General features: G+C 52.0%; 2 protein-coding genes across 2 annotated transcripts in view; both read right to left on the bottom strand.

Annotated features, from left to right (window-relative positions):
- Positions 1–4,280: 4,280 nt before the first annotated feature.
- On the bottom strand, positions 4,281–11,652 carry ETH_00007730 (sulfate transporter, putative; the record flags this gene model as incomplete). Its single annotated transcript, XM_013374029.1, has 13 exons — positions 4,281–4,675; positions 4,906–5,036; positions 5,270–5,499; positions 5,734–6,095; positions 6,786–7,088; positions 7,435–7,729; positions 7,997–8,127; positions 8,808–8,980; positions 9,491–9,598; positions 9,807–10,383; positions 10,584–10,752; positions 11,046–11,130; positions 11,369–11,652. The coding sequence occupies 13 exons, from the start codon at positions 11,650–11,652 to the stop codon at positions 4,281–4,283; spliced, it is 3,243 nt and encodes a 1,080-aa protein (XP_013229483.1).
- A 2,343-nt stretch (positions 11,653–13,995) lies between these two features.
- Positions 13,996–15,260, bottom strand: part of ETH_00007725 (protein inhibitor of activated STAT protein, putative) — a gene marked incomplete at both ends in the record, with an annotated part of 4,190 nt that continues 2,925 nt past the window's right edge. Inside the window, one exon of the mRNA XM_013374028.1 lies at positions 13,996–15,260. This exon is cut by the window's right edge and continues 651 nt beyond it. Coding sequence (XP_013229482.1) covers positions 13,996–15,260 — 1,265 coding nt within the window.

The following is a 15,260-nucleotide window of genomic DNA, read 5'->3' as shown; positions in this document are numbered from 1 at the left end:
GCGGGAGCAGCAGCAGCAGCAAAGAGTGGCAAGTGTGGGGCCCGAGAAGCTGCTGCGGGGCCCCCGAGCTGCCCCGAAATTCACAGGAGGAAATGGCTACGAGGAGAGCCCCGGAGGCTCCGCTGGGGGCCAAGGAGCTGCTGCAGCGCAGCAGCAGGGAAGTGTGGGGCGGCGGCGCTGCTGCTGCAGCAGCACATATTTCAGAAGACAGCCGCGGGGGCCGTCTGTGGGGCCGGGAGGACGCAAGGAAGCGCGGCAGCTCCCCGCAGAGGAGCAGCAGCAGCTCCTGCTGCTGCTGCTGCGCGCAGCAGCCACAGCAGCAGCAGCAGCGACGGCAGGGGCCCCAGCGAGAGGCAAAGAGCTGCGTCAGTGGGGGAATCGGAAAAGCAAAAAGTGCGCAAAAAGAGCCGCCAGAGAACGCAGCAGCAGCAGCAGCAGCAGCAGCAGCCGCAGTGGATGGGGCTCGGCCGGGGCGGTGCTGCGCTGCAGCGCCTTCAGGGCGAAGTTCGCGGAAGACTTTGGCCTATTTGGAGATTTAAAATGCAATTTTTGGGAATTATTTCAACAAAAAAAGCAAAAATAACCTGCAAAAGCCACGCAGGAGGCCGGATCGCCGGAGATTCCCCCTGTGGGTGCCTCCGTCGCACTAGGAGAGGCTGTTGGCGGACAAGCGGACACCCCGGCCTTTGCAGAGGGCTTTGTCTTCTGGAAAGCGGCGATTTTGTGGATTTTTCTTTTGCAAAATTAAATGAATGTCGAGTGCCAAATGCTCTAAAGGCTGCGCAATTAAGTGCATGCGCCCCATCGAGGTGTCCTGCGGCGAACCGCCACAGTCGCGCTGCACTCCCCAGCCCAGTCCGCTCGAACTGGAGCCGCTTCAGCTCCCACTTGCACTTCTTTTTGTTACTTTCTCCTGAAATTCCTTAAAGAGAACCTGATTAACAAAGCCAGAAGCCAGTATGAGCCGCAGCAACACGCGCTCGAGTGATCTTCCGCCGCCACTGCTGCTGCAGAACAGAACCCGTACTAGTTTGAAACGCCTTCTAGCCGCGATCAACTGCATTCTTCGCTCCCCAGTCTTCCTTTATTTCTTCTAATGTGAGAAGGCGCCATCAAAAATGCGCTGCGGTAGTTGTTTTGCTTGTGAAACCACGAATTGCTCTGTAGAGTGGATCTAGTAGCCCGAGTTCGTATGACTGGGGGCACTCTGAGTTGCTGCTTGCGGCGCCAATTCCCGTAAGAAGAAACACAGAAATAGAAAAAAAAGAAATGCAAATCGGTTTCTCCAGGTTAAACCGTGAACTTCCATCCACTTGGGTCACTGCCACGGCAATCGCTGCTTTTGAATCCTCCGCTAAGGTGTACAGTGACTAGCCTGAGGCGGGTGACCTGCCGGCGTCTTCTAAATTTGTTGAATTCATTTATTTTATTTTCTAAATTGCGTTTCTTTCGCTTGCGCAGTTTCATAAACGCAGCCATTCAACTCAGGGCTGCACACAATGCAAGTTCAGAATCTTGCACGAGCACCGGAAACATGAATAAGTGGAACCTGGAGTTGCTGCTGCCTGACAAGCTTCCAAAAGAAACTGACACGAAATTCACTTTAAAGGCCTCACAAAGGTCTCAGAAAACTCGAAAACTCTGCGCAGCAGGAGCTTCATTCATTTGAAAACTCAGCGCAGCAGCAGCTCCATTTCAACCAGCAGCAGCTTTCCGCACTTTTCTGGAGGAGTTCTTTCTCCTTTTTTGCATGCATTTGCGCAAATGTTTTTTATTTATTTAATTCACATGTTTCAGCAGCTTTTCGGGTGGCTCGGCTTTTGCAATTTGAAGATATATTTGCTGCTGCTTTCTGTCTTGGTGGGAAACGCGGAAAGCGCCAGCGTTGGAAACGCCGCAGGTGAAACTTCATTTTAATTTTCCATTTTTTTAAATTCATAATTTCTTTTTCAGGAGATGTGCAGGGAGTCATAGGCGAGTGGAGAGAGAAGCTGCAGCTGGTAATTCCATTTCTTGAATTTTGAATTTCTGAAATTGGATTTTGAAAGTTGAACAAACAGAAGTGCCCCGCGGGCTACAGCCTCCACATTGTGGATTCTTCGTGAGCTGCAGCAGCAGCAGCAGCAGCAGATTTAAAAGATTGGAAGAATTAATTTGAAATGTTTCTTCAAATGATTGCAGATTCGGCAATCCGCTGCTAGCCGGCGAAACCATTTACAAGAGCGCCCGCGACGCCCCCCACGCGAAACTCGTGCTGCAGCAGCACTGCGAGAGTTTGAACTCCTGCGAAGTATAATTATTTATTTAGTTTGTTTCCTTTTTGTTTTTTGAAACAAAAAAACTAACTTTCCAGATTCTTGTTGACCCCCTCACCTTTGGAATTCTGAACTCCACGGGCCTCGCGGAGCCGAAACTTGCAGTTACTTTTGCCTGTTTGGAGGCGCTGCAGCGGCTGCCTGCTGCTGCAGGTCCGTGCCAGACTCAGTGAAAGATTCGAAGCGGAAATAATAATTCTTTTGCTGCTTCTAATGCTGCTTTTGCTGCAGCAGACTCGTTTGAGGCGAAGCCCGTGGCTCAGGGAGGCTGGAATGTGATGATTCGAAGTGGTAAGTCTCAAGTTGTAAATAAATTCAAAAAAAGAAAAGATCTGCCGATGCAGCGAAGGAAAGAGCCGACGTTGCAGGGCTGCGCAGAGCCTACGTGCACCTCCTCGACATGCAAGTCTTTCTTTGCATGCGATCTTCTCGCCAATTCTTCTAATTAATTTACTTATTTATTCATGGTTTCGACCTGCAGCGACGCTGAGTGCGAAAACCCGCTGCAGACGAAACCTGAAGTCCGCACTCTCGAAGCTGCCGAAAACAGGCGAGGCTGCTGCATGCATGCAGAATCAAAAAGCTTCACAATTGAGGCCATTAATGGCTTTTGCACTTCTCCAGATGTTCAGAATTGGAACAATGCAGCTTTATAATTGTGAGACCGCACCAAGTGGTCCTTTGCCAGTCACTGACGTACAAGAATCCCAAGCGAAGTGCGGGCTCCCTCGTAGGCTGATCTTCCTCCTTTTCGAAAGAAAACAAAAGAGTTGAACAAAACAATTAAACAAAATGCGCTTCAGATTTACGTCAAAGCTTTCAAAGGTTCGAATTCATGCACTGCAAAGCTCCAATCGCCGCTGCACCGCCGCTTCAGCTTTCGGCTCTGCCAGTCAGATGTTCACACTCCACCCCAGTGCGTTTGCCTCCAGTTTTAGTTTTAAAAAAAGAAATAATACTTTTAAAATACTTTCGCAGACGTCCAGAGCATTTGCGAAAGAGATCAGCTCATGGGAGACTCTGGAAACGTGCGAAACGCAGAGTAGGAGCCTCGTTCAACTTTTTCTGAAATTCAAGTTTCTTGAATTCGCCGCAGAGACGCTGCCGACCAGTGCCTGGCAGTTGGATGCGACTTCTTCGTAATGTCGACAGTAAATCCGTAAGTTCTAAAAAAAAAAAGCAAAAAACAGAAATTCTGAATGGCGCCGCAGCATTCAGGGAGCTGCTTCAGACTTCATGAACCACGTGTGGCTCTGCCGCGGCCGGCCCGTGTTCGTGAGCCTTCCCCCGCTGCATGCAGCAGCAAAAAGGTAATTGAAACATGTTTAGATGCCTTTTGAGGGATTTGTTCTCGGGGAAAGACGCGGCGGAGCTAACCTAGCAAGTAAGAAGCAACAGCAGCAGCAGCACCAGCAGCCGCTGCTGCTCTTCCACGCATCTCACATCGCGCTTCAGCTGTCAAAGGACATTCGCATAACGGGCCAATAGCCTCACAGTGAACGCGGCGGCACGGAGTGTCACGAAAGTAATTCTGCAAATTAACTAAAGAGCACACTGGAACTAGCAGCAGCAGCAGCAGCAGCTGCTGCTGCTGCTGCTGCTGCTGCAGCAGCAAAAGGTCCACTGCGAGAGGCTGGAGTCCGAATTTAAATCCTGAACTGGCAGCAGAAGCTGCGCAAAGGCAGCTTTGCGCGCATGCTAGGCTCAGCTTTCTCCTCTTTAAGAAGGACTCCGCAAAAAACATTTACTTGGCCTCTCAGTTTAAAAAAAATCTAATTTAACTTAATTTTTGAACCACTAAGGACTGCAGCATGCAGCAGACTGCTGCTGCGAAAGCATTTGGAGGCCCGCAGAAAATCTACTACTAAAGGACTGAAGCCTATCAGCCCTTGTGCAGAAGTTGCAGCTACAGGCGAGGCTGGAAGCAGCCTGGCCTTGTCTTATTAACGATCTTCTAAGAATCTTCTAATTCACTAAGTCGCTGCTGCAGTTGCTGCTGCTGCTGCAGCTGCAGCCGCTGTGGAAGGACTGGCTCTGCTGCTGCGTCGCCACCGTCTGCAGGCCCTCGTTGCTGGCAGCAGCTTCTTCTTCTCCCGGAACTGCTTCCTGATCTCCATCGCCCGCTGCAGCAGCAGCGCCGCCCGAAGCCTCCCCCGCACCCGCGCCCGCAGCAGCAGCAGCAGCAGCAGCAGCAGCAGCAGCAGCAGCAGCAGCAGCAGCTTCTTCGTCCGCAGTCGCACAGACCATCCACCGCACCGCCTGACCACTGCCCGTTATCTCCGTGACCACTCGCAGACCATCCATCGTCCGCGCGCTGAGGCCGTCCCACAGGACCGACTGCCCATGGCCCGCTGCACCTGCTGCAGCGCAGCAAACCAGGCAAGCAACACACAAATCAGCAGCAGCAGCAGCAGCAGCAGCAGCAGTATTGCAGCAGCACTGCAGCAGTACTGCAGCAGTATTGCAGCAGCACTGCAGCAGCATTGCAGCAGTACTGCAGCAGCATTGCAGCAGCACTGCAGCAGTATTGCAGCAGCAGCACTGCAGCAGCACTACTGCAACAGCAGCAGCAGCAGCAGCAGCAACATACTGTCAAGGTCTTGCAGGCTGGTGAGGCTCTGGGAGCGCGTGGAGCGCCGCCTGAAGTGGGACTGTCCACTTTTGCGTCTTTCGGAAATGTCGAAAACCATTTCGCTCTGAGACTTCTGGCCACCCTTCAGGCTGCAGCAAACAAACAGCAGCAGCAGCAGCAGCAGCAGCAGCAGCACCTTTTGGCCTTTCTCCTTCGACCCTAAACCTATCCGGAATACCATGCAAGCCATTCCGCAACCAGCGGCGCATGCTGACCCTGAACCCTAAACCCTTAACCCTACACCCCAAACCCTACCCCTAAACCCTAAACCCTAAACCCTAAACCCTAAACCCTAAACCCTAGACCCTAAACCCTCGCGGACCAGGTGCCCGTGGCTCCGAAGAAGGGCAAGAAGGAGCGTCGGAGTCCGTTTTTGATTTTCTCGGGAGTGCTGGGGTGTACGTCCAGCTGGAGGGCCTGGGGACTCGCCAACTTGAATTCTTTTGGACTCAAATTTTTCACTTTTGTTTTTTCCGCCAAACTCGACAGCTGCGAAGGCGAGCTGCCCCAGGGGGCCCCCCCGGGGCCCTCCGAGGTCCCCGTGCGGTTCTTCTGCGTCCAAAGCAACGAACAAACCCAAAACACCTCCACACCAGCAGCAGCAGCAGCAGCAGCAGCAGCACGGTGGAGGGGAAGTGCAGCAGCGGAAGACGGCGGGGAGCAGCCCCAAGAAAGCTTCCGAAGGGAGACGGGAAGCCTGGGAGCAGCGCGGCGCAGCGGCGGGGCCGGCCGCAGCAGCCCAGGAGCAGCAGCAGCAGCAGCAGCAGCGCAGCAGCAGCAGCTGACGGAAGGCTCGTTGGCGCTGCGGAGGCGGCGCGTGGCCCAGAAGACGGCGTCCGGGATGGAGAGGAAGCAGCGCTCGGGAGGCAGCACTTGGTAGAAAGCAGCTTTCTGCAGGAAGTCCCGCATGGGGCCCTTCCAGTTGGCGAAGAGCAGCAGCACTTGCCGGCTCGCCAGCGCCCGCAGCAGCCGCTCCAGCATGCGAATGGCCGTGACGTCCAAGTCGTTGATGGAGGAGCCGTCGACGACGACGCAGCGCGTCGAAGGCAGCAGACTCTGCAGCACGCGGGCCTCGAAGAAGTCACTGTTGCTGAAGTTCAGCGAGGCGTCGAAGCGCACGATCCGGATCCCTGACGCGCCACACTCCGCTCCAAACGCGCACAAAACCAACTTTAATGCAAAAAGCCTCCAAAACGACGCAAAAAACTCCAAAATCCACTCAGATTCCGCGCTTTTCCGCGAAGTTCAACTTTGAACCGCTCCCGCCGCAGCCGCCCGGGTGTACAGACACCTCAGGTCCAGCGACCCAACGCACCGGCAGCAGCGGCTCTTCGAAGCAGCAAGTGCAGCCAAGTGCATGCAAGCGCATGCAAATGCATGCAAATTGAGAGAAAACGACAAGTAATGTGCATGCAAATTGAAAGAAAAGGATAAATGGAGCCAAAATACTATATAAATTGAAGATCAGTCAAGAAGATACGCAAATGAGGCCAAAGCAATTCAAAAAGCTGCAACATCGGCGATGAGCTGGTGCACCATGACAGACAAACTTGCATTAATTAACCATTAAAAATAAATTTAATTAAATTGCCGGAATAGAAAAGAAAATAGACACAAAATAAACAGCTAAAGTGCAGCAGCAGCAGCAGAAACAAAAGAAACCTCGCAGCACAGCAGACAAGCAGCAGCGGCAAAAACAATAGACAGAAGCAGCAAAAACAATAGACAGCAGCAGCAAAGCAGGCAGTGCACAGCCGCCACAGGAGCAGCAGCAGCAGCCACAGCAGCAGCAGCCACAGCAGCAGCAGCCACAGCAGCAGCAGCAGCAGCAGCAGCACCTTCCTCCTCGACGGCCATGGGGAAGCGTTTGACGTTTCTGTAGATGAAGGTGTTGGGGAGCCGGCCCAAAACGGAAAAGTTCGGTCTTGCAGTTTTTTGCAAAAGCCACAAAAGAGATAAAAGAATGGAAGCCAAAATGCCCTCCATGGCCCCAAATATAATTGTTATGCAGAAGCAAACCACCCACAGCAGCACGTCCAGCCCACCTGCAGCAAAGCATTTGCTGCAGCAGCGACGCATTTGCTGCTGCTGCTGCTGCAGGCGTTTTGCTGCTGCAGCAGCAGGTATTTGAGAAGCTGTTACTGAACCAAAACCCGAGTATCATTGTTATGCAGAAACAAACACCCACAGCAGCGCGTCCAAACCACCTGCAGCAGCAGAGCTTTTGCTGCTGCTGCTGCTGCTGCAGCATGTGTTTTGCGGCAGCAGCAGCTCAGCAGCAGCTCTCAGTCGAGAAGTCCTTTTGAACGAATTCAAAAATTAGAAAACAATTGGCCAAATAAACCAAAACCCAAATGCAAGTGTTACGCAGAAGCACACGCAGCAGCAGCAAAACACCTGCTGCTGCAGCAAACAGCAGCCCAAACCCCAAACCCAAACTCCAAACCCCAAACCCCAAACCCTAAACCCTAAACCCTAAACCCTGACCGATTTTGGCGAGCGTGAGGAACTCTCTGAAGTCCAGCATTCCGTAGACGCCGAAGAGAACGACAGCAGCAAGAACAGCAGTGGGGAGTTGGTGCAGCAAATGGGTCATGAAGGAAAGCGTGAAAACCAAAACCAAAGAGTTCGAAATTTGGTGCAGCTGCGTAAACCCTCCTGCTGCTGCTACCACGCAGCTGCGGGAGAGCGAAGTTGCGTTCGGGAAGCACTGGAAGCAGCAGCCCACCAAGTTGCACATGCTCAGAGCCACCAGCTCCTGGTCGGGGCGGATGCTGTACGTCTGCAGCAGCAGCAGCAGCAGCAGCAGCAGCAGCAGCAGCAGCAGCAGCAGCAGCAGCAGCAGCAGCAGCAGCAGCAGCAGCAGCAGCAGCGGGGAAGCGGCGCAAGCATTATTACCATCCTCGTTTGCAGCAGCAGCGGCAGCAGCAGCGGCGTTTCCAGCATTATCAGCAGCGTGAGTGTCTGCAGCGGGAGGCGTGTGTGGTCGGTGCTTGCTGCTGCTGCTGCTCCTACTGCTGCTGCTGCTGCTGCTGCTGCTGGGATTTACCCTTTTTTGCTGCGCAATAGTCTTTGCAATTGAAATATGAATTACAAAAAACATCGCCGTCAAAGCCAAAGCTTCCCGCAGCATCGCCACGCAGACATTTCGCTGCTGCACTACAGTTTCCCCCCCGTCCGCTGCAGCAATTCAAATATGCAAATTAATCAACTTTTTAATTTAATTATTTAATTTAATGTTTAATTATTGAGTTTAATTGTTTAATTTAATATTTGATTTCATTGTTCAGTTGTTTGGTTTTAATTTGACTATTCAATGATTCAATTGGATTCAATTCAAATTTGATTCAACCCAATTCGACTTCAATTCAAATTCGAATATTCAAATGTTCAATTTCAATTTAATTCTTCAACTTAATTATTCAATTTCAAATTAATTATTCGATCCATTAATTTAAATTCAACTCAAATTCAATTCAAATTCGTTTATTCAAATTCAATTGTTCATATTCAATTCAACTTCAATGGACATACTCAAGTTCAATTTATGAATTCAATTTGATGATTCAAATTCAATTTATTGATTCAATTTATCATTTTGAATTCAATTTATCACTTTAAATTCAATTTATCATTTTAAAATCAATTTACCATTTCAATCTATTAATTCAAATTCAATTTGAAACTCAAAATTCAATTTGAAAATTCAAACTCAACACTTCAACTCCAACTCCACAATTCCAGTTCTAAAAATTGAAATCAAACTCCAAAATTCAAATTAAATTCCAGAACTTAACTTGAACACCCCAAACCCTAAACCCTAAACCCCAAACCCTAAACCCTAAACCCTAAACCCTCACTGATGGTGGCGTAGGAAATGGAGAACGTGGGCGCCGCGGGCTTCGGAAACCCCTTGGGAATATTCCCCACGACTCGGACTCCCGCGGAGTTCGTCAAGTCCAAAACAAAAGACAAAAAAGTAAAAATGATTACCACCAAAAGCGGGCCCGGCAGCGGAATCCGTCGGAAGTACCTGCGGTGTACGTACACCCCAACGCACGCAGCCCGCCGCTCCGGTGTACGTACACCCCGCGCGCAACTCACCGCCTCTGCGGGAAACTCCCAAGTGAACGCAACGGCTAGCTGGCTAGCTAGCGAGCTAGCCAGATATTTGCCTGGCTAGCTAGCTGGCTAGCCACCTAGCTAGCCAGATGTTTGGCTAGCCAGCTAGCTAGCTAGCTGGCTAGCCAGCTAGCTAGCTAGCTGGCTAGCCAGCTAGCCAGCTAGCCAGCTGCAGCAGCTCGGCAACTAGCTAGCTGCCTCGAAAACTAGCTAGCCCGGTAACCGTCTAAAACGCTGGCTCGCAAGCTGGCTAGCTAGCCATCTAGCTAGCTAGCCAGCTAGCTAGCTAGCTAACTAGCTAGCCAGCCAGCCAGCCACCTAGCCACCCAGTTAGCTAGCCAGCCAGCTAGCTAGCCAGTTAGCTAGCTAGCTAGCTAGCTAGCTAGCCAGCTAGCCAGCTAGCTGGCTTCGTGTTTCTGACTTTCGATTAAGGAATTTGCAAATGGCGAGAACGAAAATCGCGGAGACGCAAATGCCGACAGAGACCCAATTGGCTTCGGCGATGTGGCTGATGCAGTACCACCACTGTCTGTACACCCCAGCAGCAGCAGCAGCAGCAGCAGCAGCAGCAGCAGCAGCAACAACAACAGCAACATTACCACCCTCCCCACCACAATGCCCATAATCCCCACCACCACTACCACCACCGCCCGCAGCACCCCCGCCCCCACCACCACCGCCATCAGCAGCAGCAGCAGCAGCAGCAGCAGCAGCAGCAGCAGCAGCAGCAGCAGCACCTGAGGAGTTTGAAGTCTGCGTCTTCGAGTTCGGGGGGAAAGCGAATGCCGAGGGCGTGTTGCAGCTGGCTGCTGCCAATGAGAAAAGCACTTGCTGTTGAAAATCCAGAAAGAACTGGAAAAGCCAAAAGATCTGCCAAAAGTCCTGCATGCAGCAGCCGCAGCAGCAGGAACAGCAGCCCCAGGCAAGCAGCAAGGCCTGCTGCCACCTGCACGCGGCTCTGCTGCAGCAGCAGCTCGTTGAGCTCCGCCGCCTGCAGCAGCGCCGCCGCGGGGCGCGCCTCCCCCCCCGCTGCTGCTGCTGCTGCAGGCGCAGCAGCAGCAGCAGCAGCAGCAGCGTCTGCTGCCAGCAGCCGCAGCCGCGCCACCTCCTGCAGCCGCTCGCGCTCGCCAATCACCCGCGTCACCGCCTCGCCCAGCAGCAAATCTTCTATTGCAGAAACCCCAACTGCAGCATGGCGAGAAGTTCCAAACAGCAAATAAATTAAAGGATAAATCAAATTCGCGTAAAGTCCAAACTCAGCAGGCAGCCGCGCCAGCAGCGCGTAGGACATCCCCTGCGGAATCGCCATCACCCCTGCAGCAGCAGCAGCAGCAGCAGCAGCAGCAGCAGCAGCAGCAGGGGGAGAGAGGGGAGGAGGGTTAGGGTTTGGGGTTTGGGGCTGCGGGAGGGGTGGGAGGGTCGTTCGGAGGGGAAGAGGGAGGGGGTCTGCAGCGGGAAAGCGCTAGGGTTTAGGGTTTAGGGTTTAGGGTTTGGGGTTTAGGGTTTGGGGGCACCTTCGGAAATGCCGGCGAAGATGTCTGGCAAAAGGTATTCCCATTTGTAAGTCCTCAAGACTTCTTGCAAAGGGAAAAAGGAAAGAAGACACTTCACTGGGGAGCAGCTGCGGGACCTTTTGCACAGCCGCTGCAGCGGGTTTTCGCGTTCAGATGGAGTTGAAAAGTCCTGGAAAGCGCCACAAAACCCAACAATTTCGACCCAATTTTCCCAAATTCTCCATTTATTTTAATTAATTTAATTAAATCGATCTAATCGAATCAAGAACTTCCAAAAATCTCAAAAAGTGATGCCCGAAACTGAATTGACGACCCCCTTCGTTCAAGAGTTCTTCTCTCGACAAACGAAACGAAACAACAAACAAATATATGAGTAATAAATAAATAAATAATAAACAAATAAACAAACAAATGGACTTAATTAATTGGCTGAAAAGAAATGAACATTCAAATTAAACGCACTCGGTGGATGTCGTCTTCCGTCAGAGTCTTGCGCTGGAGAGGCCCGGCCAGACTGCTGCCTTTGGGGGTTTCCCCGAGGTGGCATCTGGGGAAAAGAGGGAAATTGAATTTAAATTGAAATATAATTCAAACTAAATAGTTCAATTTCACTATTTTGTTGTTTTTAAATTCAAAAATGGAGTAATTCGACAGTCGGAATGGCCGCTGGGTGGAAAGTTGAATATTTTCGCCGTTGGCCTCAGCTGTTTGTACACCCCAGCGCGCATGCATGCAATCTTCGCGTTTTTGAATTTCATTATTTTAAAATGCAATTAAAGACTTACTCTACTGAAATAGTGACGCTTTCAGAGTCTTTGCCGCCCTTTTGCTGCTTCGAGTCTGCTGCTGCTGCTGCTGCTGCATGCGGCTGCTGCTGCTGCAGCTGCAGCTGCAACTCGCTCGTAGGCATTTCCCGCTGCTGCAGCTTCCTGTTCGGCAGCAGCCACAGGCGGCGCAGCCACGCAAAGCTGCTGCGGGGCTGCGTCTCCTTGCCTTGCTGCTGCTGCTGCTGCTGCTGCAGCGCAGCAGCAGCAGCTGCTGCTGCTGCTGCGCTCCCCCCGTCTGTCATGGTGGGCTGGGATCTTGGGCGAAGAAGGCCAAAAGGAAAAGACTGGGACTGGGCTATAAAATTGCAAAGGGAAGCTACGGAAGAGCTGCAGTTGCTGCAGCGCAGCAAATTGGAAAGTTTGAAATCCGATGGAGACAGAAAGAGCTGCAGCAGGAAGAGCCCCAGCTTCTGCTCGTGTCCTTGGGAGCAGCAAAAGCAAAATTGGATTTAAAATTTAAAAAAAAGACAAAGAAGAAGCAGCAGAAAACGAAGTCCCGCTGCTGCAGCCACTCCTGCTACACTGCGCAGCCCCCCCGCGCCCCGCAACTGCCAAAAAGCCCCTTCTGCACTTAAAAACGAAAGAATTGAACTAAATAAAAGAAACTAGAAACAAAAAATGCAAAAAGAAGAAGCGGAAGAGGCGAAAAGGACAAAGGAGGGGAGCAGCAGCAGCGGCGGCGACCAGGGAGGTCCACTGTCTGCGCGCGGCGAGACGGCCAACTCGAAACGCCGCCTGCAACTGCGTTTAAACCAAAATAAAAGAAGTATTTAATTAAAATTTATTATTTAAAACAAAAAGAAAGGAAAGACAAAGGGGAGTTCGCCTCTTCTGGCCTCCTCGCTGGACTCCGAGCGCTGTGCTGCCGTCGGCGGCTGCTCGCATGCTGCGGCCGCGCCGTCTCGCGCGATCCGCCGCTTCACTACCCCCAAAACCCCTTTTAAATCCCCGAAATTGCATTTAATTGCAAATTTCGATTCAAAAAAGGCTTTTTTGAGGGAGTTCTTCTGCGGAAGCCCCCGCAACGGCTCCCCGGCTCGCCGCATGCAGCACACTGGGCACACCAGACAGCGGAACCAGCCCGGAGCCAGCCCACTGCTGCTGCGGAAAGCTGCAGGGAAGAAGTCCAAATTTAATTCAAATTCAATTTGAATTTAATTTAAATTCAATTTAAATTCAACTTAAATTGTTTTCAGAAATCAAAGAAATCAAGGAATGCAATATCTGATCGAGACGCGCGGCCTGCAGATCTGCGCGCCACCAGCTCGGACGCCGCGAGCAGCAGCTGCCGCTGGCACTCTTGCAATCAATTGCAATAATTCAAAACTCTTCAAATGCAATTTATTTTCATTTTATCTTTGAAATTAATTTTTAAACTTCTCAATTGTAAATTGTTTTGCAGTTAGGGGGCTGGCGGTGAGGGCTGGAGAGGAAGCTTTCCGGAGTTCAAGTTGAATTTTTCCCGCATTTCCACTTTTATTTTTCTGCACAAGTTCGCTCTTTTTCCGCCACACAGCCCACGAAAAGGCCTTTTAAATGCCAAATGAAACGTTAAAAAGAATAAAATGGGATTTGAAAGATTCAAAAGAGTTCAACTTGAATTCAGAAACTTGAATGTTGAACTGCGCGTTCGCCGGCAGAAACTCGTTGCAACATTCTGAATAAGTCTGCGCTGATGTGTCTTCGAGTCTAAATGCGGTTTCATCTGCACAAATTGAATCCAATTTGCTTTGTTTGAATTTAATGTGCATTATTTGAACTTTTGGAGATAGTTAAGCGCAGAAAAAGATGAATTACTTGTTCGAAGACGCGCGGAAAGACTGAAAACGCATGCGCTGGGGCGTTTCCTGTGTGCATGCAGGCGCCCTCAAAACTCCGTTTTTTCCCCTTTTTGCCACTAAAATAGTTTTCAGTTTAACAAAAACTTTTATTAATTTAATTTAAAATAATTCGCATTTTAAAAGAAGCAAAAACGGCCCTCTGGAGCCCCGCGAGCGCAGCAGCGAACAGAAAGCTGCAGTGGCACTGCAGCGAAGCAGCAGCGGCGGTCGATAAAGGAGGATTCTTTTGAATTAAAAGGCATTTTTGAATCAATTGAAAGCATTTAATTGAAATATTGTTTTTAAAAAGCGAAATAAACAAATATTCAACCTTGAAATGCGGAAATGAACAGATGTTCACCTTCGGAATCGGCAAATAAACAAGTGTTCAAGAGCAACTGCTGCAGCGGCGCAGCAAACTAAACTGCTGCTTCGATTTGCTAATTTGCTTTTTTAATTTACAAAAAGAAGAAAATCTTTGGAGGAAAATCCAAGTTGGCCGCTGCAGCGTCAGCTAATGCAAAACCAGTTCAGCAGCTTCTACTGCTGCTGCTGCTGCTGCTGCTGCTGCTGTGCAGCAGAGGCAAAGGTCGACCGTAGTCCCTGCTGCGGCCGCTCTGTATCAACGGTGCTGCTGTTGCTGCTGCTGCAGCTGCTGCAGCTGCTGCAGCAGCAGCTGGTGCTGCTGCTGCTGGGTGAACTCCCTCAATATTGTGCCCTCCATCACCTCTCTATGGCTGGCGGTTGTTGGGCATGCTGCTGCTGCTACGGCGGCAGCGGCTCCTGCTGCTGCTGCTGCTGCTGCTGCTTGGCTAAGTCATCTGCATGCTTCTGCGCAGTCGTCAGCAGCTGCTGCACTGTTGCCTGAGCTGCCTGGGGGACGCTGCGGAGGCTCAGCAGCTCGGGGAGCCGCGCAGCTAGCTGCACGTGGTTCGACACTTGCTGCTGCTGCTGCTGCTGCTGCTGCTGTGAAGTGAATTCTTCTGCATGCTTCTGCGCTGTCGTCAGCAGCTGCTGCACTGCCTGCGCTGCTGTCGGGGTGCTGCGAAGGCTCAGCAGCAGCGGCAGCCCCGCGGCCACGTGTGCAGTGTGCGGCACTTGCTGCTGCTGCTGTTGCTGCTGCAGCTGTTGTTGCTGCTGCGGTTGCTGCTGCTGCTGCACAGCAGGCCACGAGACAGCAGCCGACGGTGCAGCACCCACGCTGCTTGCTGCTGCACTCGGCAGCAGCGGCTGCAAGAGCCAAGGGGCTCCACTGGGCTGACCTGCTGCTGCTGCTGCTGCTGGCTGCTGCTGCTGCTGCATGAGGAGCCGCTGCTGCTGCAGGGCCGCGTATCTGTTTGGCTGCAGCATCAACAGCCGGCTCTGGAGAAGCTGCTGCTGCTGCTGCTGCTGCTGAATAAAAGCGCTCCGCTGCCGCAGCAGCAATTCCTGCTGGCACCTCTCCTGCAGTGCGCGTAGCCCATCTTCACTGCTAAACCATTGCTGCTGCTGCTGCTTCTGTTGCTGCACTTGCTGCTGCTGCTGCTGCGGCTGCTGCTGCAGTTGCTGCTGCACCTGCGAGAGTTCCTCTGCCGCGACAGCACAAGCCTCGGGATTTCTGTGCTCTGCGTCTACGGGACTTCTCGCCGCAGCAGCTGCAGCAGCTGCAGCAGCAGCTGCTGCAGCAACTGCTGCTGCAGTTGCTGCTGCAGCCGGCGTCTGCTCACGTGCAAGAGCAGCAGCAACTGGCGCTGCTGCAGGCGGGGCAGCAGCAGCAGGAGATGCAGCAGCAGCTGGTTCAGCAGCAGCAGCAGCAGGCGTTGCTGCTGCTGCTGCTGCTGTTGCTGCTGGTGCTGCTGCTTGGGGCTGAGTTGCTTCTGGAAAACCCCCTCCAGCAGAAGAAGCCTGAGATGCTGCTGCCCAGTCGATCTCCTCCAGCAGCGCTGCTGCTTCCGTTGCTTCTGCGAAATCAAGTGCCGTGTCTTGCTGCTGCGGCTCAACTATGCTGCTGCTGCTGCTGCTGCTTGAAGCAGCAGGGGAAGCTGCGGCAG

The sequence above is a fragment of the Eimeria tenella genome, genomic scaffold, assembly GCF_000499545.2.
Source record: "Eimeria tenella Houghton genomic scaffold, Eth_scaff19, whole genome shotgun sequence".
NCBI classification, from domain to species: domain Eukaryota; phylum Apicomplexa; class Conoidasida; order Eucoccidiorida; family Eimeriidae; genus Eimeria; species Eimeria tenella.
This window is presented reverse-complemented; position numbering and strand designations above follow the sequence as displayed.